Source organism: Trichechus manatus, unplaced genomic scaffold, assembly GCF_000243295.1.
Source record: "Trichechus manatus latirostris isolate Lorelei unplaced genomic scaffold, TriManLat1.0 scaffold00073, whole genome shotgun sequence".
Classification (NCBI taxonomy): Eukaryota; Metazoa; Chordata; class Mammalia; order Sirenia; family Trichechidae; genus Trichechus; species Trichechus manatus.
Genome location: NW_004444009.1, coordinates 3,439,432 through 3,465,802, shown reverse-complemented (window position 1 = coordinate 3,465,802; position 26,371 = coordinate 3,439,432). Strand labels below are relative to the sequence as shown.

General features: G+C 39.2%; 1 protein-coding gene across 1 annotated transcript in view; it reads right to left on the bottom strand.

The window, feature by feature from the left end:
• TBX15 (T-box transcription factor 15) overlaps positions 1 to 26,371 on the bottom strand; it is a 139,352-nt gene that overhangs the window by 46,475 nt on the left and 66,506 nt on the right. The window contains exons 3-6 of the mRNA XM_004380342.1: positions 21,552 to 21,653; positions 19,692 to 19,863; positions 18,236 to 18,403; positions 1,653 to 1,717 (exon numbers count right to left, since the gene is read on the bottom strand). Coding sequence (XP_004380399.1) covers positions 1,653 to 1,717; positions 18,236 to 18,403; positions 19,692 to 19,863; positions 21,552 to 21,653 — 507 coding nt within the window. The remainder of the gene's footprint in view (positions 1 to 1,652; positions 1,718 to 18,235; positions 18,404 to 19,691; positions 19,864 to 21,551; positions 21,654 to 26,371) is intronic.

The window sequence follows — 26,371 nt, the reverse complement described above, 5'->3', positions numbered from 1 at the left end:
GGCTCCAATGGAAGAAGAAGTATACATTTTTCACTGGTTAAATTTTGGAAATAAACACCTTTATCGTATTTTAAACAAAGAATCTTCTAAGAAAGCATTTGGCCTGGAAACCGTATGCCTGGGTTATAGTGTGACTATACCACTAACTAGATGTTTGACCTAGAATGTATTACTCAGTTTTGTCATCTACAACCTGGGGGTGTAAGTGAATTTTAATGTATTCAATAGATGTGACCTTAAAAAAATTTGTGGTAAATAAAATTGGCAGAAATATAAATGTATTTTAAATATACTATAAGAGTTTTGGAGCCCTGGTAGCACAGTGGTTAAGAGCTCAGCTGCTAACCAAAAGTCAGCAGTTCGAATCTACCAGCCACTCCTTTGAAACCCTGTGGGGCAGTTCTACTCTGTCCTACAGGGTTGGTATGAGTCAGAATCTACTCTGACGGCAACGGGTTTGGTTTTTTTGGTGAAAGAGTTTTATAAAGAAGTCCTTTCATAGATCTTTTTGTACAGGAAATGATCACAATGATTTTTAGCCTAAATCTGAATTCTAATATAATGCACTACATATTTCATGAAGTAATTTTAAATATAATACTAGATGGTTTAACTGAAAACATTAGCAGAAAGGATACCAAAGATATTCAAATTACATCTCTCTTGTGTAGCAGTGTAACTTCTGACAATCTGAGTCATTCAACTATAAGGAAATGCCCCCAAATCATTAAAAATGTCTGAACTTTAAGTGGTTACCACAAAGCTTATGCACAATATAAGACACAAATGTCGCATTTGCTGATTTAGTATCGATTATATAAAATGAAAGTTTCTGACTGAATAACTTTAAATATAGCTGGTTCCCTGACAATTTTGGTACTCTAAGTTTTATAGATAACAGATTTTAATTTTATATAGGAAGGGAACTGTTTGGAGGGATTCAGAAAGAAGACTTGTCAGCCAGAAAAACACCACAATCTCTAAGGCCATTTACAGTAAGGGCTAAGAGTCTTATAAGTTTCAGCAATTCCTAAGAACTTCACTATATACAGTAACAACCTAATCATAATGACAAGCTTAGGTCCCCAAGAAAGGGTTCCATGATGTGTTCTACAAACTTTCTTTACTAAAGCAGGAACCATCTAATATATTTTGGAAATATTTCCTAGAGGAAAAATGATTAAATTTTTTAAATAAAGTTTTTACTCTTAAAGGTAATAATTTCCTGAAAAATGTTATCTGTCCACAATTCCTTGTTTCCTGATAATGCAAGATAAATGAGATATCGCTGCAGGTGCTGTCGATGCTACTCAGAAAAAAAAAAAAAAAAGACATCTTTTGGTGATAATAAATCTATAAAATTTGTTTTAAGGGACGTTTACCAAGTACCATGTAGTAGAGAAAAAACACCATGATGGTTTTGATTTGGTGATTCAGAGAGTGTTAACAAAGAATTTAGGTAATTTAGCCTTTTGGAGGTTGCTTTTTGATTCTTCGGTCACCTGTCCTTTTCTCTCTGCCTGAGTCAACACAGTGGCCCAGCATGCAGGTGTTTTTCCAAAAAGAAGGAGCCAGGGGCCACCAATGGGGATTGGGACAATAATGCTACAGAGACAAAAATGTCAGTGAATGTCTTTCCCATTTATTCTTACCTGTTCCTCCCAGAATCTCTGAATCCTTTAGCAAAAGGGTTTCGGTCAATTTTTAATCTGGTGATCTGGAAACAAACAAAAAAGCATGAATTGTATTCATATTAAGGTCCCTAGGTGATGCAAATCATTTATGCTCAATTACTAACCTAAAGGTTAGTGGTTTGAACCTACGCAATGGCACCATCAAAGAAAGGCCTGGTGATCTGCTTCCCTAAAGTTTACAACCAAAAACACTCTATCGAGCAGTTGTGTGTGCTCTGTAACACACAGGGTCACCATAAGGTAGAATAGATTCCACGGTAACTGATTTCTTTGCTTGTTTGGTTTTTTTTTTTTTTTTTTTGCATATTTACATTACTGATTTCTTTCTCAGTTACTCCTAAAAAAATTAACAAAAACCACTCTGTTAATAATAGCTGTTGTTTTCATTTTGTTTCGTTTAGTTTGATATTTTAATAGCATATAGATATCTGATACACCTGACTCACTTCTCTCTAAACACCAAGGTTGGCCCATAAACTCTCCTCTGTTCACCTCCCTTGCCTCAAGGTGGTGATAAATCACTTGCCTAGACAAACACGGAAAAGGAAAACTGGGAAATGGTGGGGTCCATGGTACATGACACACCAGAGGCACTTAACACGATGAACAGAACATTGCTGAGCTGTACTGTGAAGATTGTTGAATGACAAATGTTTTGTTACCTATATATTTACCACCCTAAAAAAATAAACTTTAAAAAAGCTTCATAAAGCAGCTGAAAAAAAATACTTGATAAATAAATTCATGCTTGTAGAATAAATGAATGGATAAGTAAGTACGTGAATAAAGGAATGCATGAATTCAGTCAATTCAATCAGTGTAAACCTCCAGGCTGAATCAGACCACCAGTCAATCTGTCTCAGCCTAAAAGATTCAAGTATTTTCCATTTCACTTGGTTGTGCCTTCCCTGCCACCAGGAATTGTTCATTTAATAACCTGAAATGCTCATGTAAAAGACACAAAAAGTAGCTTGACTTTCCCAGGGTTTTGCCTAAAGGAATATCTACAAATGTGTGTGTGGATGGGACAGGATTTTGCCATCTCATCCAGGCTGCATGGCTCACAAGCAACTCAGAAGAAACAAATAGGCAGTTCTTAAGACTGAGCAAACCTGGCCACCCAACTGTGTCATCTAGGCTGGACAGGTCCTCAGGGGCCATCTGGTTTAACCTTCACTCAATGCACAAATCTCCCTCTATGGCATCCTATCTTAGTCCTGTCAAACTCCACCATGGTTGTATATATTACCCTCGTGCCTCTAGACTAGAACAAGCCTGACCAATAGATTCCATATGCACTCTAGTGTTTCTGCTTTCAGCCTGGGTCATTGGAAGCATTTTGATACCTTTGTGTCTGAACCAGATGTTAATGACTCACTATATTCAAGCAATTGAGACAGTGAGCACTGGGAAGCTCAGGAAAGAAGAGAAGGCACTCTTGATGGAATGCAATTCTAGAAATAAAGGAATCTCGTTACTTAAGACTATCTTCATATTTCTGATAATTGCAGAACTTAGCATGAGGACAGCTAAAGTTGTTCCCTATACTGCAAATCTTTCCAAGTCCCTCTTCCATCTCACTTCCTCACAGTGGAATTTCCCAAAGCCACAGTCTTTAAAAGTCTTTAAAATGCAATGTGAGATTCTGACAAACAGACTCTGACTTGAAAGAAAGACTCTGGCTTCAAGGTTATTTTTCTCCCAAAACATTCCTCGCCTCCAGAATGGCACACTAATAATGTAGCAAAAGCGACTTTACATACATTTTATAGACCAGAGCAGGAGCCTGAAGGTTTGGCTTTTTAAAGTCCAGTGTCTGCCACGTGAATACTGTATTGAGTTTAAAAAGTGTCACTGCTTTCCTGTTTTACTTAAATTCAAGTCTTTCTTCCTCCATAATCCACAGCAATAAACCACACGCCATATTTTCTTTTCAAGTCGGGGTTATAATATTTTATTTTCTCTTTCAAGTTGGCTTATCCTGTCTGACTCATTTATGATAGGGGTTTCTGATATATAATTGTGCTGCCATGTTTGGGGGGCCTCCACAGACCTCTGTAAATATAATGACTTTCTATTTCATGGGCCTAGGAGAAGTGGTTGAAAACCTGTTTCTCACAGCTCACTGGATCCCAGGCCAAGGGGCCTTGCATAGAAATTTAATGGACAAATGCCATCTAATGTAAAAAAAAAAAATACACCTCCACACTTGTTTCAAAGTGTTCAATGTGAGATTTAGAGAGTTTTATGAAAAGTGTGGTTGTGCCACTCTATTTATTATCAAGTGCTTTTTGTGCGCAAAGCAATGTGACAGGCAACACAGGTGACACAGAACTGAGAATAGTCAGTATACAGGTGTATATAGTCAGTTTTTTCCCTCAAGGAGCTTATAATCTAGAAGATAAAAAGCAGACATATCCACTAATAATTACAATATAAAACAGAAAGTGATAAGGGTCACATTAAAGACAAAATTCCGTGAGAGTGTAGAAGAAACAGCAATTACTCCACATTAAAGGAATCTGAGGTTTACGTTGGATGTAGCATGAGAGTAAGGTCTTCAAGGATGTGTAGGATTTTAATACATAAAAAATGCAAGAAGGGAAGAAAGGAACAAGGGAAGCATTTCACAAGAAAGACCTATGTAAGCCAGAGCATCAAAGTGAGGAAAAATGAAGCATAATTCAAGAAACACTGAGTAGTCCAATTTGACTACAGCATAGGGCAGGAGAACAGGTACAGTGAGAGGCAAGGCTAGAGAGGCTGGCCTGAGACCACATCAAGGCATTTAGATTACCCTATAGGAAGAGAAAAGAGCCCTAGTGTCACAGTGGACACTAACCGAAAGGTCAGCAGTTGCAACCCACCAGTGGTTCCGCGGGAGAAAAGACCTAGCAGTCTGCAACCAGAAAGATTACAGCCTAGGAAACTCTATGGGGCAGTTCTGCTCTGTCATATAGGATCACTATGAGTTGACTATGAGTCAGAATTGACTCAGTGGCATACAACAACAACAATATAGGCAGAGAGAGCAATTTTAGCTATAGAAACCAAATTATGATCCTAGTCAATGCTTGTGGTGACAGCTTTGGCTATGTCTACAAAAGCCAAGAGTAATGGGTACAATATTTTGGCAGGGTAAACCACTGTGTTTTCAACCCCAGTAATCTTTAGTTTCTAATAGTCCCATGGCTTCCATACCAGGAGCCAGCCTGGTAGTATATATAGAAAGGAATGCAATGGACAGCTGGGCCATAAGTCTTGCAGCCCTATGGAAGACGACGATATGAGGATAAAATATAAGGTTAAAAAGATAGAAGTAGAGAACCCTTCCCTTCCACCCCAATGGAGTATAAGAAAAGAGGAGACAATGGGGAAGCAAATAGTTAGACTTACATATGCCTTAGCAACCCTGTTCAGACCAAAATGCTGGCAGGGCTGGAGGTGGGCAGCAGAGGGCAGAGAAAACTGGCAGGGTGACCTCCATATATATGGGGTGGCTGCATCAAAGTAAACATGCCACCTGGTCTGATTATTAAGCAAAAAGAGAGCTGTGTTAGCATCTCCAGACCTCTTGTGGCTCTTCTGTGGGAGGTAGGGGACTCAGAAGTCCTCCCATGTCATGACAGGGACAGCAGGGTGTCCCTGACACAGAGGTTCTACAGCCTAATGCGGAGTCAGAGGATGTGGATGAGACTGGAGGTGAGGCTGAACCAGGAAGGGAGACCCACAAGGCCTTGAGTGAGGTAAGAAAACAAAGCACAAATCAGCAGGCTCCAGCATTCACACAAGGGACCCAAAGATCAGAACAGACCAGATGCCCCACAGCAGAGGCCCACGAGGACTCAGACAACAGCACAGGGACTCACAGGCAGACCTGAGGCTCCATATCCGGCCATAGTGAGGACTTATAAACCCTGTCACCCCTGCTGTGCACATGCACCCTACATCTAGAGACCGTCTGGTATGGAGCAGGGGGAGGGGGAGAATTTCAGGGGAAAGAAACAAAAATTAAACATTTCCCCAAAATACATTGAGCTACATGGAGGAACAGCTAACCTCAAATAGAACTGGAAAGTTTACATTTCCTCCTACCTTACCCCAAGACAGGGGCCAGGACTTTTTAGAAAAATTAGCTCAGATATAAGTGGGTGGAGAATATATACATATACATAGAGAAAGAAAGAGACCCTGGGTGGTGTAAAATGGTTAACACACTTGACTGCTAACCAAAAGGTTGGCAGTTCAAGTTCACCCAGAGGTGCCTCAGAAAAAAGGCTTGGTGATCTACTTCCAAAAAATCAGCCATTGAAAACCCTACAGAGCACAGTTCTACTCTGACACACATGGAGTCGCCATGAGTTAGAATCGATTCAACGGCAACTGGTATATATATGTATACACACAAACAGAGCACACTTGCAGAGTTAATGTTCAACCCTATTCGATAATTGTGTCTATCAGTTACACTCAAATATGGCTGTCTATCTCCACCACCCCTCCTCAGTCCAGACCACCATTATCTCTTTTTTTCTTTTTCTTTTCTTCCCCACCATTATCTCTTGACTAAACTACTCTAAACGGCCTCCAAACTGATCTCCCTCCTTCCAATGGTATCACTAGGGGGCACAAGGGGTGCAGACCACACTGGGTGACAATGTCAAAGGAGGTGACACTAAAATGACTGCCTATAAAACTTTTGTGCAGTGTTTCAGCAGAAATTTATTATTTTTTATAAAAATATTCCTATAATTAGTTATAACAACAAAAATATTTTTCATAAGCCCAGCTTACATATGTTAATATACCTACCTACAAGGCTAAAACTCTATGCTAACCAGAAGAACTAGATGGTGCCCGGCTACCACCAATGACCGCCCTGACAGAGAACACAACAGAGTCCCCGATGGAGCAGCAAAAAGGTGGGGTGCAGAACTCAAATTCTAGTAAGAAGACCAGACTTAATGGTCTGATTGAGACTGGAGGAACCCTGGAAAGCATGGCCTCTGGATTCCCTATCAGCCCAGCACTAAAACAATTTCTGAGGCCAACTCTTCAGACAGGGATTGGACTGGACTGTGGGACATAAAGTGATACTCATGAGGAGTGTGCCTCTTAGCTCAAGTAGATACGAGAGACTAAAGGGGCAGCTTCTGTCCGGAAGTGAGATGGGAAGGCAGAGAGGGTTAAGAGCTGGTTGAATGGACATGGGGAATCAGGGATGGAAAGGGGGAATGTGCTGTCACAGTATGGGAAGAGCAATCAGAGTCACAAAACAATGTATGTATAAATTTTTGTATGGGAAAAAATAAAAAATTAAAATAAAAAAATAAAACTCTATGCTAATTTACTTTTTGAACCTTCTAGTGCGCTCAGGTCAGAGCTGTCATTATTACCCAATTACAATGATGCTTCAAATCACGGGGTTTCGTCTGCATACGCTACAAGCATGGGCTGTCGTTTTAGTTACCGCCGGTGTTTTTATAGTTGCTGACTTTGTCAAAATTTCTGCTATTTTAGCTACAATGTTGTGCTGATTAGCATTTGTGAACCTATATCAATAACTGTTTTGAGAATGCAGTAGTAATTAAAGGAAAAGGACAAAAATCAAAAAAGGCTTCCTCACAGTTACTAACAACATTGTAACTAACAATGTTGTAACTAACAATGTTGTAATTCAATGTAGAAAGAATTTACAAAACATTTTGTTTTAGTATTCATATATCTAAGAAATATTACATTTAAGCAATTTACAACTGTATTTAACACATATTATCCTATGATTAAAATTGATAATAAACTTACATGTATAACAATTATTGATTCTGTAACTCTTTGATAACTAAATAGAGAAACTGACAGTTTAAAACATGAAGTAGGAAAAATGCTATGTTTCATTACTAAGGATTCTATATGGTCTAGTAAGGGAGGAGGTCTATTGGTGGGGGGGGTGACACCATGAGTTACCGCACTCGGTGACACCAACCCTAGTGATGCCACTACCTGTTTCCACTTTTGTCTCTGTCCAGTCTCTTCTTTACAAAGTGATCTTTGTTAACACATAATTGAATCATGTCATTCTCTTCCATGGCTACCACTGCATTCAAAATTCAACCCAAACTTCTTATGAGACCTTAGAGAATCAGCATATCCTGGCTCCTGTCTAGCTCTCCAACCTACCCACACTCCTCTACCCCTGATCCACAGGTTCCACCCAAATTGAGCTGCTTCCAATTCTGGAATATGCCAAGCTCCTTCCCTGCTCAAGCCCTTCACACTTGCTCTGCACCCCAGACAAGAATGCTCTTCACACAGCTGACTCCTTGAGACAGGTCTTCCCTGATCATCTCTCCTACATTTATGTCAGACTACATAAATCAGTATAAGGCCATGGAAATAAAATCAGTGTAGAAAAATGCTTCCACAACCTCTGTGACTCTCTTTAACTGCGCCCTATTTACTTCCATCTTTGCTCTTAACCCAACTGGTAATTACACATTTATTTCTTTGTTTACTAGTTTACTATCTCTCTCTCCCCCTGGATTACTGGCAGGAACCGTGTCTATGTTGTTGATGTTAGGTGCCATCGAATAGGCTCCAATTCATAGCCAGCTTACATTTAACAGAAAGGAACATTACCGGGTCCTGTGCCATCCTCAAAATCGTTCCTGTCTTTGAGCCCATCATGGCAGCCACTGTCAGTACATTTTAAATGTAAAATGAATGATATATAATGTAGGAACCAGGGATCACCAGTCCCAAAGCCATGACAAGCCTTAGAGAAACCAGACCAAACAACTCTCTTCATCCTATTTGCTTTCCCTGCAGACATTACAGACTAAAGTTTTAAATGCCCTTCCAGTCAGAAGAAGGTCTATTAGTAACTTTCTGTGCAGCTAAAGCTATTTTACAGCAGTCATGCTTCAACTTGGTCCGGTGATAACGAGGAGACGTGGAAAATTCGGAGGTTGTGGAAGCATTTTTCTACAATGACTTTATTTCCATGACCTTATACTGATGTACGTAGCCTGAGTTATTGAAGACTGGGGCACACGAGGGGGTGGTTGCTGACTTGCCACAATTAATTTTAATCATTTTCACTGACTTTTTAGCCAAATAATAAACAGGCAGTTAATAAATGAAGTATACCTCACAATGCACAGTGAAGACATAAATAGGACAACCTACAAAGGAAATGAAACTTGAATATTCCGAGTATGACTTCACAATACCAAGGCTGAAAGGGCCTTCCCTTATTAATGTACTCTTGGTTGTTTTTATTTTTTACCACATTTCTTGGAAGGTTTTCCACTGAGATTTTTTTTAAAAAAAGACCTAGCCTGTATGAAAAGAAATATTCTGCACACTGATTTGATTGTAAAGTTACAGCAAAACTGGCTCGATAGTTTAGAGTATAATGAGTGGCTCAGAAATCCTGTTGGATTTGCTTATAAAAACCAGGCTGAGGTTTCAGACTTCCTATCTGGTCCACATAGCAAATTCTCATCAAGAAATGGGAGTATGTTACCCAGGGAGAACAGAGTTTTGTCTTTTGAAATTTAGTCTCCAATTTGGAAGCAGTCTTTTTGCCTTAAAGATAACAAAGACTTTGCAGTGGAAATTTCCTGCTAATTGCATAAGGATATGTGCACATCGGCTTCTTCCAAGAAAAAACATAGAGTGTAAAGTCACCTTTGTTCCCACTACCACCTTATTCTCCACAATGAGATTCTGGGCATGGCATAAGTTTCTCTCTGCCATAGACCTGCCAAGTTGGCACTGCAAGAGCAAATAATAGTAATAATAACTTCACTATGCAATCAGCCCTGGGAGTCTATGGGTAAGTCAGGAAGGGTAGGAGGAGGAATGGGGAAGAGGAAAGAAAAGCATAAAATATCCCACTAAAATAGAAATGCTTTCTTCACACTTCACTACTACTTATATTCAAAGAAGCAAAACCACAGATATATAAGGAAACTGGTAGTAGAGATGTGTTGGCTAGTCATTCATTCAATCAGTCACTCATTCACCTGGCATATTTTCAGTGCTATGCATTGTGAGACAAACACAGATATCTTAGAATTATAAAGATGGAAAAGTCCATCTTAGTTAGTGGTTTCTGGGCTTCAGGATTTCATGGGTCAATTCTAATCTTCCCACAACATGTGAAGGATCAACACTGATATCCCAATTTTTATTCTACCAAGTGAAGAGAGTTATCTATCATCAGTTCATAAAATCATCAGTTCATAAAATAAATTATATTTTGGTATCAAAACAGTAAGAAGAACAAAATAGAATAATGTACAGCCTATTAACCACTACTCATCTGTCAGTTTATCATACTGTGGTGGCTTGTGTGTTGCTGTGATGCCAGAAGCTATGCCACTGATATTTCAATACCAGCTGGGTTACCCATGGTGGACAGGTTTCAGTGGAGTATCCAGACTAAGACAGACTAGGAAGAAAAGCCTGCCAATCTACATCCAAAAATTAGCCAATTAAAACTTTATGGATAACAACAGAACATTATCTGACTCATTTGTTTTGGACAAATCATGAGGAGGTATCAATCACTGGAAGAGGACATCATGTTTGGTGAAAGAGAGGGCAAGCGAGACCCTCAGTTAAATAGATTGGCACAATAGCCACAATGATGGACTTGAACATGCCAGCAATCATCCTCGGGATGATGCAGGACCAGGTAACATTTTGTTCTGTTGCACGCAAGGTCACCATGAGTCAGAGTTGACTTGAAGGTAGCTATCCATCTATGTATGTACAGTTTATTAAATTCAATATGTTTAGATCTATAAAAAATCCCTACAGTATCCTTTTTTTTTTTTTTTCATTTTTCACTGTACCATAAAAAAACTTTCCCATGGACTGGTGACTGGGAAGCACTGATCCAGGCCAAACCATTAGTTTGCAAATGAGAATACAGAGGTGGAGTGATATGCTGAAGGCGCCTGCCTGGGTGACAAAATGGGATTTAGTAGGAAGCACAGGCTTTAACAATGGGGAGGAATAGAAGCAGTCCTAAATGAATAGTAAATTTGGGAATATTTTACTTGTCAGCAACAAAACACCAGGCTCCCACTTTTCAAGTGTGGACTTACTAAAAATGTACTGGTCTTCAATATTGTGGGTATAAAAAAAGTACAAAGATGAACACTTTAATAATTTTCATACTGAAAAGTTTTGTGTCAATTGCCCGTTTCATGACAATAAATTGCCCCAATCCTCATGAAACAGATGCAGAAAAATAAAAAAGGAGAAATCAAAATTCCCAAGCTAGAAAAGATGTGGTAAAGCACAGGCCAACTCCTCATTTTCTAGAAGAAGAAATTGAAACCCAGGAAAACATAGTAATTTGCTCAGAGTAACACAAGTACCACCACTCACTTATCAGTTTGTCATACTGTGGTAGCTTGCATGTTGCTCCGATGCTAGAAGCTATGCCACCAGTATTTCAAATACCAGCAGGATCACCCATTGTGGACAGTTTTCAGCGAGATTTCAGACTAAGACTAGGAAGAAAAACCTGGCGGTCTACTTCTGAAAAAAACTGGTCAATGAAAACCTTATAAATAGCAGTAGAACATTGTCTAGTATAGTGCCAGAAGATGAGTCCCTCAGGTTGGAAGGCACTCAAAATACTACTGGGGAAGTGCTGTCTCCTTAAGCAGAGTTGACCTTAATGACTCGGATGCAGTCAAGCTTTCTGGACCTACATTTGCTGACATGGCATGACTCAAAATGAGAAGAAACAGCTGCAAACATCCATAAATAACTGGAACATGGAATGTACAAAGTATGAACTAAGAAAACTGGAAGTTGTCAAAAATGAAATGGAACACATAAAGATCAATATCCAAGGCATTAATGAGCTGAAATGGACTGGTACTGGCCATTTGAATCAGACAATCATATAGTCTACTATATTGCAAATGACAAATTAAAGAGGAATGGCATTGCATTCATCGTCAAAAAGAACATCTCAAGATCTATCCTGAAATACAACGCTGTCATTGATAGGATAATATTCATACACCTACAAGGAAAACCAGTTAATATGACTGTTATTCAAATTTACTCGCCAACCACTAATGCCAAAGTTGAAGAAACTGAAGATTTTTACCAACTTCTGCAGACTGATCTGAAATTGATCAAACATGCAATCAAGATGCATTGATAATTACTTGTGATTGGAATAAGAAAGTTGGAAATGAAGAAGAACGTACAGTAGTTGGAAAATATGGCCTTGGTGATAGAAACAATGCTGGAGATCACATGACAGAATATTGCAAGACCAGAGACTTCTTCATTGCAAATACTTGTTTTCAACAACATGAACAGCCACTACACACATGGACCTCACCGGATGGAATATACAGGAATCAAATTGGCTACATCTGTGGAAAGAGATGATGGAAAACCTCAGTATCATCAATCAGAACAAGGCCAGGGGATGACAGAAGAACAGACCATCAATTGCTCATATGCAAGTTCAAGATGAAACTAAAGAAAATTAAAACGAGAGCCAAAATACAACATCGAGTGTATCCCACCTGAATTTAGAGACAATCTCAAAAATAGATTTGACACATTGAACACTAATGACAAGTTGTGGGATGACATCAAGGACATCATATATGAAGAAAGAAAAAGCTCATTAAAAAGAAAGGAAAGAAAGAAAAGGTCAAAATGGATGTCAGAAGAGACTCTGAAACTTGCTCTTGGAGGTAGAGCAGCTAAATTGAATGGAAGAAATGAAGTAAAAGAGCTAAACAGGAGATTGCAAAAGGCAGCTAGAGAAGACAAAATAAAATATTATAATGAAATGTGCAAAGACCTGGAGTTAGAAAATGAAGAGGAAAGAATATGCTCAGCATTTCTCAAGTTGAAAGAACTGAAGAAAAATTTCAAGCCTCAAGTTGTAATTTTGAAGGATTCTATGGGCAATATTTAACGGCGCAGGAGGCATCAAAAGAAGATGGAAGGAATACATAGAGTCACTGTACCAAAAAGAATTGGTCAACGTTCAACCATTTCAGGAGGGAGCATATGATCAAGAACCAATGATTTTGAAGGAAAAAGTCCAAGTTGCACTGAAGGCATTGGTGAAAAGCAAGGTTCCAGGAACTGACGGAATACCAATTCAGATGTTCCAACAAACAGATGCAGCACTGTAGGTGCTCACTCATCTCTGACAAAAAATTTGGAAGATAGCTACCTGGCCAACTGACTGGACGAGATCCATATTTGTGCCCATTACAAAGAAAGGTGATCCAACAAAACATGGAAATTATCCAACAATATTATTAATATTACATGCAAGTAAAATTTTGCTGAAGATCATTCAAAAAATGGTTGCAGCCGTACATCGACAGGGAACTGCCAGAAATTCAAGCTGGATTCAGAAGAGGACATGGAATGAGGGATATCATTGCTGACGTCAGATGGATCTTGGCTGAAAAAAGAGAATATCAGAAAGATGTTTACTTGTGTTTTACTGACTATGCAAAGACATTCGACTGTGTGGATCATAATAAATTATGGATAACATTGCAAAGAATGGGAGTTCCAGAACACTTAATTGTGCTCATGAGGAACCTGTACCTAGACCAAGAGGCAGTCATTCAAACAGAACAAGGGAATACTGTGTGGTTTAAAATTAGGAAAGGTGTGCATCAGGGCTGTATCCTTTCACCATACTTATTCATTCTGTATGCTGAGCAAATAAACTGAGAAGCTGGGCTATATGAAGAACATGACATCAGGATTAGAGGAAGATTCAATAACAACTGGCGATATGCAGATGACACAAGCTTGCAGAAAGCGAAGAGGACTTGAAGCTCTTATCGATGAAGATCAAAGACTACAGCCTTGCATATGGATTATACCTCAACACGAAGAAAACAAAAATTCTCACAACTGGACCAATCAGCAACATCATGATAAACAGAGAAAATATTGTCAAGGATTTCGTTTTAATTTCATCCACAATCAATGCCCACGGCAGCAGCAGTCAAGAAATTAAATGACATATTGCACTGGGTAAATCTGCTGCAAAAGACTCATTTAAAGTATTAAAAAGCAACAATGTCACTTGGAGGACTAAGGTGCGTCTGAGCCATGCCATGGTGTTTTCAATTGCCTCATATGCATGCAAAAGCTACACAATGAATAAAGAAGACCAAAGAGGAATTGATGCCTGTGAATTATGGTGTTGGTGAAGAATAGTGACTATACCATAGACTGCCAGAAGAACAAACAAATCTGTCTCGGAAGAAGTACAGCAAGAATGCTCCTTAGAAGTGAGGATGGCGAGACTGTCTCATGCACTTAGGACGTGTTATCAGGAAGGACTAGACCCTGGAGAAGGACATCATGCTTGGTAAAGTAGAGGATCAGCGAAAGAGAGGAAGACCTTCAATGAGATGGACTCACACAGTGGCTACAACAATGGGCTCAAACATAGCAATGATTGTGAAGATGGCATAGGACCGGGCAGTATTTTGTTCTGTTGTATATAGGTTCGCTATGAGTTGGAACTGACTCGATGGCACCTCACAAAAACAACAATGACAGAGGTAGGTAGTGGAAAATTTAAGACTAAAACACAGGTCTCCAAATGTCTAGTCCATTGGTGACTGTGGAAAAAACACTGACTTTCCTTAGGAAGACTGGGTAACATTTCAGCTCAATTCCATTCCCTCTCTTGTCCTTCCCACATGTGTTCCTCCAAACAAGTTCCTGAGAACACTGAGGAACAACCATTGACTATTTTCCTCTTTACTTTCTCATAGGTCTCCTAAATTTCCCTTAAAATAAAAAAGATGTGTAAAGAATTTTGTTATAAAATATTGATTGTTCTAATTGTAGAATGTCTAGGGAAATAAAAACACAATAATAGATGACTACAGTTCACAAAAGAGAAAAATTTATAGTATCTGGAATCTTCATGACAAGTCTGAAAATTGTCAGGTACTGATTCTGACCTGCAGAATGCAGCCTTCAAGATTCCCAGAGGGAAAGACCTGAGGTTATTTTCCATTATTAAAAGGCACTGTATTATATTAGGTCATATCTACACAGTCAAAGGGAATGTTAAACTATTATGCTTGTTGATTTATATAGGGATTGGAGGCTTGTTAAATAGGCGAAAGCTGTTATCTTGATCTCAAAATGGGAGGAAATGAGTATGACTTACTTATTTTGAATGTCAGCACATCATGAATTCACCAACAGGACATGAGGACAGAGAGATCAAAGCAGTTACCTATTGATTCTAATCCCTTCAAGAGCCAATGCAGCTCCTCCAGGTCCCGACATTCTACTTTTTCCTTAATGAGCAATTTATTCTGTGAAATAGCCTCTACTCCCCACTCTCCTGCATGCCTGTTCAGACCCAGCCTTGGAACAATGTAGGCTGACTACTATAAACTGCATGCCAGTATTGTGTCAGTGGGGAGCCCTGGTGGCGCAGTGGTTAAGAGCTACGGCTGCTAACCAAAAGGCTGGCAGTTCGCATCCACCAGCAACTCCTTGGAAACACTATGGGGCAGTTCTACTCTGTCCTGTAGGGTCACTATGAGTTGGAATCCACTCGACGGCAATGCTCTTGATTTTATTGTGTCAGTGGATTTATACATGCCCCCTCATTGAATCCTCGCAACTCTATGAGGTACATTTTCAGATCAGGAAACACAAGTTGAAAGGGGTTCAGAAACTTGCTCAAAGTCACACAGCTTGTCAGTGGAAAGGTCAGAAATAAAGCCAGGTATGTCTGCTGCCAAATTCCATGGTCTTAGCCATGGTATCCCGCCCCCACCAAACCACCACTGCCCCCACTCCAGCCCAGACGTAGACAAAACGTTTACTTGGGTAGAATGTACTCAGAAGCAGGAACACTGAATATGAGGGGAGGCAGAGGAGGTAAAAGGGATTTCAGATACCCATATTTGGTCCTCTTTTATTGTGAATGTAAGTTGCAGCTTTCTAGTTACAACTTGGGTTACACAATCAAGTCTTTCTAGTCACAACTTGGGTTTACAATCAAGGCTTTCTAGTTACAACTTGGGTTACAATCAAGGCTTCAAATTTTCCGGGTCAACCCCCTGCTGAGAATTTGCATTTCTACCCCCCAGATATATGAATTAGAAACTAATCCCCAGAATATAGATTCTGATTCAGTATATCTGGGGGTGGAAATGCAAATTCTCAGCAGGGAGTCAAACCCAGGAAAGATGTGGCAGTCCTCTGTAAAGATTTACAGCCTTGGAAACCCTATGAGGCAGTTTTATTCTGTCCTTTACGGTCGCTAGGAGTCAGAATCAACTCATCAACAATGGGTATGGTGTTAATATGTAGATTCTGATTCAGTATATCTGCAATGGAAATGCAAATTCTCAGCAGGGGGTCGAACCATAAAGAACTAGTTCGAAGCTTTGGTTACAATATTTGCTCTCCTGGCCTCTAGAACTGATCTTAATGAGGCAGTAGAATGCTCAGTGTTCTAGTACACATAGGGTTGTGTTCTAGTTTGTTCTACAAACTAAATTCTAAAGTTGGAATACTTATCACCATGTCTCTGCCTTCATGGGAAATCTATGATTAAAAACAGTGACTTAAGTAGTCTTGGGAAAGTCTAATCAGTTATCCATTATCCAAAGGGCTTACTCCCCCTCTTCTGAATCAGAGCTAATACCAAGGTGTAGCTCCAAAGACTGTATCTATGTTGCTGCTATACATGATCAGAGCTTGAAAAATCTTGACTACTCAAGTTTTCTATAGGGACCCTCCATGGCTTCTGCAATTTTATTATCCAAGGAGTCTTGGAGGGTTCAGGAGTTTTTAAACAGTGCCCAAAACAAACTAAAGCTCTTCCTCTACTTTAGATCAAATATGGAATCTACTCAGAAACCTAGAGTTGAGAAACTTTACAGCTGCTGAGAAAGTCTGACAACCAGATAAACCCTTTGCCGTTGAGTCAATTCTGACTTATAGCAACCCTATAGGACAGAGTAGAACTGCACCATAGGGTTTCCAAGGAGTGGCTGGTGGATTCAAACTACTGACCTTTTGGTTAGCGGCCAAGCTGTTAACCACTGTACCACCAGGGCTCTGACTATCAGATAGTGTCTAACATTTATTGGACTAACGGGTTTTTGTATATCATATGCCTCTGAAGGTAAAGAGCAACTAAGGAATCTTGTCCAGATGCACCATAAAAGACAGAAATACCCTTCACATATGAACCAAAGATTATATAACTCACCTTCTCCCTCTGGCACACAGTAAGCAGCTGATAAATATTTAGTAAATGAACGTTTTTCTTCTATTGCTTTCATTGTCAGAGCACTGGTTGAAAAGTAGAGCAGCCAACGCAAAAGGTATTGTATATAATACTGTACGTTCATTTTGCCTAAAGCAACCCCCAAATAAAAGTATGCAGTTTTCAAGCAGAATAAGCAGAAAACAAACACTCTTAATTTTTTCCTGAAAAGAATTCACAGCAGAACCCTATTAATTAGGCAGTTTATGGAAAGATGAAATACAATATAATTTGCAAAATTGGGATTCACAGGCAACTTTTAGGGAATTGCATAGAATGAGACCAGTAGTAAATCCATCCAGTCACTCTTTGCAAAACTCCATTCTAAACACCATTGTTTAGAATACCCACAATAATTCCAGACCTGGCCTTTCCCTCCACCTCTCCCCACCCATACACCTCCCCCACTGGCTAATTCATATGTGTGTCTCAATGTCAAGTAAAGCTTCAACTCTTCCAGGAAAACTTCCTTCATTCCGCAAACCAAGAAACACCCTGTCCACATCTGTGTCATTGAATTATTCCACTGTATTATCATTACATATTTATGTGTCTTTTGCTCTGCTAAGACTCCTTTTTGTTAAGGAAGAAATGAGTTTTAATCAGTTCCATTTCTCTACTAAGCCTGAACATAGTAAATCCTTAATAAATATTTGTGGGATGAATGAATGAATGAAAATATCACAGACGTAAAAACGCACAGATTTTAGGTGTGGCTGGTGATCAGGTGAGGTAAATTTAATCTGAAAGTGTAAATGGAAATGGTGAGTCTTAAATGGAGTTTGAGACTCTTGATGAGTTTCATGTGGCATGGTGGAAGGAGTCACAGAAAACTACAGAAAAAGGAGAAGTATGAATTAATCCTCAGTACTTACAAAGGAACCCCAAATAAAGAGAAGTTTGCCTGGATATAGTAGAGATTGTTAACACAGGTACAAGTAGAGAGAAACATGAAAATAACTTAGGAGGTTTGGTCCTCTTGGTCAAAGATCTTGTCTCTGAGCTAAATCTAGACTATCCCAGCTGCTACTAGGCATTACAGGGTTGTCATCACCAATACCCTATGTGCACTGCAAGCCTGGTGTCTCACATTCCAGCTCCTCAGTGCCATGCAGAAGGACTAAGAATTTCTTACCGAAAGCAAGTGTAGACTCTTTCAAAAGCAGATGCAAAGCAGAAGACTCCCACGGCAGTCTCTTACCTGCTGATTCTGATAGGCCGTGACTGTGGTGAACACAGTCTCAGGAAAGTTGAAAGTTTTCACCCCGTCCCCAGCGGGGACAGGCTTGGTGGGCGAAAGGTCGCTGCTGAAGTCCTTGCGAATCACGTGAACTCGAGGCTGGTATTTGTGCATAGAGTGCAGAATTATCTGAAATGAGAGGGGGAAATATTATACCAAGGCTGGCCTGAAGGTCCTTAAGTCTCTTCAAGCCCATGTGCAAAATAAATCAGAAGATAGAAGCACTATGGGAAGAGCACAGGTTGGAAATGGGATGCACAGGAAACTTGAAATCAGTGTACATGCCCATTTGTTGTTGTTGTTTGCCAGCGAGTCAATTCTGACTCATGGTGACCCCACATGTGTCAGAATAGAAATGCGCTCCATAGGGTTTTTAAGGCTGTGATCTTTTGGAAGCAGATCTCCAGGCTTGTCTTCTGAGGCTCCTCTGGTTGGGCTCAAACTGCCAGGCTTTCTGCTAGTAGTCAGGTACTTAACTGTTTGCACCACCCAAGGACCACTTGTACACGCCCATGGCAGAAAGGATTAGTAACTGGATAGCGTTGGATGGAACCATAGAGCAGGCATCTTAACCATGGGTGGTGGACGTAATATGTTTGCTTTGATTGGACAAATGCTAAATGGCTATTCTGTTTTCCGTGGACAACACTCCACTAAAAGGTCTCAGAACCTCGTACATGTGACAAGTCGTTTGCTCCGACTTCAAATTTTCAGCATGGGCTCATGCTGTCTTTAAATACTACATGTTATTGTTTGGCACTGCTTGTGTTTCTGGAAGTTCTTTTAAGTCATATGAGAATGAATGTATACGTGTGTCCTCTCCCTCAGAAAATTGTCATTTCCTTGAAGATAGAAACCATAGTTTTAGCTACTTTTCAGTCTTCTCATAGCACTCAGTATGGATCCTGGCATTCAGTGAAAACTCTACATATTTTCCTGTCAAAAATAAACTAGTAACATTCACTGTTCCAATTATACCTGGGAAGCCTTAAGACCTAGTTGTTTCTCATAAATTCATAAATTCCTTGACCAATCAGCCAAAATTGTCACCTCAGATGCTTCCCTTAGGTTATTGTCTTTTAAGTTATTCTACCGAATGCTGTAATTTCTTTTACTGTTGTTTAATTTGTCACATCTTTCTCTCTTGCCTCCCCAACTGAACTGTAAGTCTCTGTAGCATAAGGACTTTGTCTGATACAACATTTGTCTGATGTATAGTAGATGTTTGCTAAATGTTGGATTTGCAATAAATTAAATTTCAGAAGAGGACAAAAAAAAAAACTTTTATGCCCAGTCTTAAGACTTAAAATGGCATTGAGAGTCGTATATTGTGTGTCTGAAAAATCCTTGGACTAGTCATTTCTAGAGTAAAAAAGGGAAAGAGGTAAGAAAGGAGAGATAAGATTCTTTGACTCACGTGTCCTTGATCATCCAATTCATTGTTGGTCAGCTTGAGTTTGTCAAAACTGACCACCTGTCTCATCCAGGTGTCTCCAGAAGCTAGAGAATCAGGGTGGATATAAACTCTTGGGGGCACAGGGGAATCAGCATTGCCTGCCACCATCCACTTGGAGCTGTGATACACATATCTGAGATAGAGAGGTAGAGAGGAGAATTCAGAGACAGATTCAAAGAGGGGTTAGAAGCCCAGGGAACAAGTAGAGATAAGAGAAAGGAAGGACAAGAACAGATACCAAGAACAGAAGTAATAGGGTGAAACAGAGAATGCAAAGGAGCAAAAGAGAATGGGAGATAACCAGGGAAAATGAGATAGAGATGGAAATGAAGGAACAGGTGGGTTGGGGGAGAGCAGAGAAGTGTTGTGGTTAATGATCAAAGATACAGCTCTCATGAGGAAGACTTTCTCACAGCCCCTTTCTTTCTTTTTCCTCTCCTTGCCACACACCGCTGTGTGCATGCAGGCATCTGAACCCACGTGTCTAGCAATGGAAAAGGCATTTTACTGCAGCCTTTCACCTTTCAAACCATATAATCCCTTGGTCACTTGTTCAAGACTTTGTTCCTTATTAAAAACTTCTCCCATATTGTCTTGTAAAACACAGCCATGTGCAGAGACCCTCCAAGTCTCTCACTTGTTAACTATTTGCTGTAAGAATCTGAATTCTGAGGCATTTCTATGAGAATGAAGGGCCTTTGCTTTAGTGCAGTCATTCCCAGAAAGACCAACAAATCTTCCCAGTTAGTGTTCTCTTTGATGAACTTCATCATCTGCCACATTATTTTCCCACAAGGTACTGGAAATGAGATATTCTTGGTAGCAAAGCAGTCAGTTTACCAGACTCTGCCAATTGCCATATAGTTCCAGATAGCTTTCTCCATGGATCTGTCACTTCCCTGTTTCTCCATTCTAAAGGACCATGTGGGACCTTGACCCTGGCAAACAGAAGCACTCAGTCCAAATTACAACTCCCAAGATCCTCTAAAACAGATCTGAATATCCCTTCTCCTAAGTCTTACAATCCAGACTACTTTTTTCTTGGCCAGCTCTCCTAGCTACCGTACAAGTCCTGGCCTTCCTCATTCATCTCTCACCTCTAAATGTATGGGTTTTTGGCTGAGGTCTCAAACTTTAGATCTTTCAAAAATGAGCCATGAGTCACTGATTTAACTGAGATCTCAAAGATCCATTAAGCTACTACTTGTTTCTGAAAGGAGCTATGAATAAGCCACCCAAGAGACATGGAGACTTTGTAGTCTTTCAATGACTTTGAGGGAAAGTTATTTAACAAACTCACTCACAACTCATATTAATGAACGATAATTCTCTCTAATTAGATGATCATCTTGAGGCCCTACCCAACTCTATTCTTCCTCTACATCCTCCACAAGGTAATCCATCAAATATATGACTAAATCTACTACACTTCTTCCCTTGTCCTTTCTGTCTCCAAAATAAATCATTCCAACTCATTTAGCATTCATAAACTCAGTAATTTAATTTCTTAATCCCTTTTAAAGTTAACTGAATTCATTTCAGACTTAAGATCCACTCAGTTTTTACTTTTCTGGGAGACACTATAAAAGACTACTCTCTCTGAAGACATAGGGAGGATTCCAGACCAAACCATTACTGAGCCCTAATTTCCTACCTCTGACTACTGCTTCCTGCCTGGTACTCTGCCACAGGCCATTGGCATATCCACCATTCTTTGTTCCATTTACAGTGCACTGTGAAAATGCTTAATCTAATAAATTTAAAGAACCCTCTTGGAATGCTGATGATGCCCACAATTCCACATCCCATGGTCATCATTACCTGTATCTTTTATTGTCCACTGGCACAATGTCCATCGCTATGTAGTACTGCTGGTGTGGATCCAGGCCGGTGATTTTCACTCTCATGGCAGGAAACATTCTCCTTTTAAAGGGAAGAAGGCAGTAAGCTCAGTAATAAGAGATGGAGGAGTAGCAGAAGTAAAAGCTTGAAAAGTCTCTTCTTATTAGGAACTTAAGCACACCAGAGCCCAGTGTCCTCTAATCCTCAAAGTTGGCCAAATTTTTTTGTTTTTTATGTTGAAAATTATCACTGTAAAATATAAAAAAGACTTATATTGCTGAAATGAACCTCTTCTTAACTTAAATTGACCAATTTAATGATTCATACACTCATAAGGCTCATAGTATACCCTACCTTGGTCTATAAATGAATATACAGATGGTGTAATTCCCTTTTTAATAACAATAATTTCCCAGTATATATTAACTACATTATCAGTTAATCTTTAATGTGGTATATATGTGTGTGTAGATATGTGTGTGTATCCACACATACATTGCCAACTAGACTATAATATTTTTAAATATACCATTAAGTATAACATAACTTACAGTCTTCTTATTACCCACAGAGTGTCTTATTGTTGGTGATCATGAAATATTTTTAATGGAGTGAGTCAATTTGAAAATGATTACTCTAAAAATAATCTCTAAGAAGAGAAGAATAAAACGGAAGGTGCTATCTCTTCCCAAGCAAGGGGTCATCAAAGTTGGGTTTTTTTTTTTTTTTGAATGCATAAAAAATTTTCTGAGAGTTCTCAGGCTGTCAACATGTGTGTTAGAGGAAGAACCCTGCAGAATACAGAGAAAATAACAAATGAATTCTAGTGGCCTCTGGCAATACCTTGTTTCTACCACAATGGCTTATTAAACTTGCCAAAGCAAGCAAGGTCAGGATATCGCACTTTACAACTACTCTCATAATTAAAGAGAGGAGAGAGGGAACAGCCCAAAAGAGGTATTGAGTTTCAAGAAGTCTAGAGGAAAATTCAACCATTCTTCCGTAACCATCAGAAAGAAGAAAAACATCAAGCTCTTTTGTATGTCATTCATTTAGGGGCCAGACATAAAAAGTGCTTAGTTCAAAAATTTGGATTGGCCTGATTGTGCTCTTAGGGTACTTGTATACAAAATGCTGCATTAAGCTTAACCATCTGGGGCCAGTTAGTTGAGCTGAGCAGAGCACAGTGCTAATGAGGTCAAGGTCACAGGCTTGATCCACATATGGCTTAATTGGCTTTGCTCCATTTCACGGCCATAGACCATACCCTGACCTCAGACAGCCATCTTGCAAGTATGCACTGGTTGGTTACAAGTGGGGTTCTCTGTGCTAGTCATACACTTCACTACTCCTCCTGGAAAAGCAACTTAAAACTCTAATGTCTTCTGGCAGTATGTCAGTGACATCATAACCTTATTTGAGGGAAGGGACGGGGGGAGCATAGGTCTTTAATACTGCTGATGGCTAAGTCTTTAAAAATTCATAAAGAGTAATATATAACCATTATTCATTCCCACTTTAGTACTTTTCAGAAGCTCATATTGATATATTATTTTGGACTTTCTCCCCCTACTGCTGCAAGATTAATTATAAAGCCTTATGTTTTAGTTTTCCAAAATGAAATTTGGTGGTGGGCTACTCATAATGACTAAGTCTAACATTCAGTGTGGGTTAGGCACTTGGAGCCACTAATTCTTTCCAAGAACTTGGGAACGTTGGTCTATACATTAAGCACAGATTGTGTAATTCCCTTCTTAATAGCAATGATTTATGATTGTCATGTATATATAAATGGTTAGAGAGCATCTTACCAGGGATGGGGAGAAAGTCCTCTCACTTGCTACCTGAGATAAAGAAATGAGGTTCCTCTCAACCACCTACAAAGACTGTGTTTCACTGAGAGAGATGGATTTCTTTTCTTGATGACTTCAAGAAAAGGAGGTAGATGTTCTTAAATTAACTGTTTTGTTTGAAACACTTACTCTGTGACCTTTAGTGGAGAAGCTACCCGTCTCTTACCAGTACCCAAGTTCTAAAATGAATGAGTTGGGTGGCTTTGGATAAGTCATTTAACTCCATCACCTATAAAACAAGGGAATAGGACTAGATAATCCCTAAGGTCCCCTCTGCTTTAAAATTCCATGATTGTGTTTCAATTCTCTTCTTAAAGACTTAACCAAAAGTTGCCTTTTTTCTTTGTCAGTACTTTAACACAGTATACGAAGTGAAGTCATAACTCCAGAGAAAAACTAGTTTTTCATATTTCACAAAATGAGATGTATGTTTGGTTTTAACATTATGACTAAATTTAGGCCAGTTCTTTTGTCTTCTAAACCCATTAATCTCTTCAAGCACCTCTGTCCATGGTGCTGATTATAGGGATTATGTTGGTATATGCAAAGATTGAAGATTCTACAGACTGCAATAGTTCTGAATCAACACAGCTACAGTTTAGGGTGTGGGAACAGGTATATGGTAACTAAGATTTTCTGGAGAGGAAGGACAGGAAATCATGCATAACTAAGGTCCAAAGAAAATGGGAGTTCGAATGAAAACTGAAAAGGACTCTGCATAGGAAGGACAATGAAATTCAAAGAAAGAAATCTACTGGGAGAGTGGAGAGAGATGGAGGAAATTCACAGAAGAAAAATCCTTCTTTGTATGTTTCTGAGGTGATCCAGAATTATCTGAGCAGAGTCACATGTAGCAACAGCAACAGCTGTGGCAATCCAATACAGAAGCAATGAATATAGTTTCTAAACCTAAACAAAGGACTCCAATATGACTAAGAACAAACTGTATGACTGTGTTGGTGAATATCTAGATGTATTCACGTATAAAAGTAAATTTGTGAAGACAGAGATACGGAAAAGAAAATGCTACAGAAGAAATCATGAAATAAGGTCACAGGAGAATCATCAAGAAGGTGCTGAAATGAGCTGAATTTACCAAAGTGTAATTTACTGAGTGAGAAGCGTGATACCAGGAACAAGAGTTACTGGACTATACATACTGAATTGTACTAACGTGAATGACCAAAATGAAAATTGGAAAATCTTATAGAAAAAAAGAAATTGCAGTATTTCCCCTCTCACCAAACCAATCCCCTATCAAACACTAAAAAATAGAAATAAAAACTTTATCCTTGAATTTGTTGTTTTCTTCCAAGCTTTAACACCTCAAAATGTAGAACTGGAGTAGACTGAAGCCTAAGCAAATGAAAAAGTGACAATACTGAAAGCAACTCTTTCAGAGTTGCTCCTCCTAAGAAGCCTTTTAATGGTTTTATTCACTACTAAAAATTAGAGAAGGAAGAGGGTTCCAGAAGAGAAAGAACATGAACACTATTTCACATTCATTTTAACCTGTTGTTTTTCTGGTACTATATGTTTTGGGGAGGTTTTTCTATATGAATACAGGTAAACTGGACTCCATTAAAATTTTTGTTTTTTTACTTTAAATATCCATGTTCATGCAGATAGCTTACGAGCAATGAATCAGATCTTTCTGGGTCTCCATGAGACCACATAAATTGACTTTGAAAATATTAAGGTTGCATAATATTTTTGTTTAATTTCAATTAACTATTCCTACATACTCAAAAGCTTAGTCCAAATTTAGTTTGATCTAATCATTTTCATTTTTAGTCCAAGTGACACTGGCAACACACCTGCCATCTTGGATAGGCAAGGGGTTGTGCCCTCCATCTTAAGTGATATAGGAACTAACTCCCTGTCTTTAAGCTATCTCTTTATTAGATATGTCCCCTGTTTCTGGTTCAGTTGAGAAAAACAAGAGACTGGGGTTGAAGGACCAGCTAAAACTGGCAAGAACCAGATCTGGTCCATTTGGCATGTGCAGTACCAGCAATCGTGTCCTTTAGATGACCTACTGACATCAGAGGCTGAAAAACACACACCCCGTCTATGCCCCGGACCTGGGCAAAATGCCATCTTTGTGGCCCCCCTTACAGACTGAGCAGGCGCAGAAGACTGGACCACTGCAGGAATGTCTTTTCGGGCCAAGCCAATCAGCAAGCTGACTTCGCCTTAAGGCATTTCTGAAGACCCCAACCCTAACTTACTTTACCCATATAAACCCCCTGAGCCATTGCGCAGGGAGCCACCTTGACGACCCAAGTCCTGGTGTGCTCCTTTACTTAGCCAACTAAACAAAGCTTCTTCTTTCACTTTCAACAGCTTTGTGTCTTTGTAGCTGCACCAAGCAGACCTGGACCTGTCTGGTTACACAAGGCGCAAGAACTACAACCATTTCTTAGCGTAGAATTATAGTTAAGACTATTATTTTAGAGTCAGATATATTTGTCTAGAATTTTGGAGCTTTCCCCTTACTACCAATGTGGCCTTAGTCAAGTTAATTAACTTCTTTCAGCCTCTGCCCTCTCATCCATAAATGGGATGACAATATCCTACTTCATAAGATTGCTGTGAAGTTTAAATGAAGTGATTTATGTTGAGTGCCCAGCTCCAAACAGATACTTAACTATGGAAAATTAAAAGATACCGAAAAAAGAAGTAACCTAACTAAAAGTATTTATTTCTAGAGAAACTGTATTTTTTTTTCCAATTTTTTTTTTTTTATTGTACTTCAGGTGAAGACTTACAGAACAAATAGTTTCTCATGAAACAGTAGTACACATGTTCTTTTATGACATTGGTTAACCACCCCACAACATGTCAACCCTCTAACTTCTCAACCATTTTTTTGGTGAAAATACACATAGCCAAAGATACACTGTTTCAAAAATTTCTACATGCACAGTTCAGTGACATTGACAA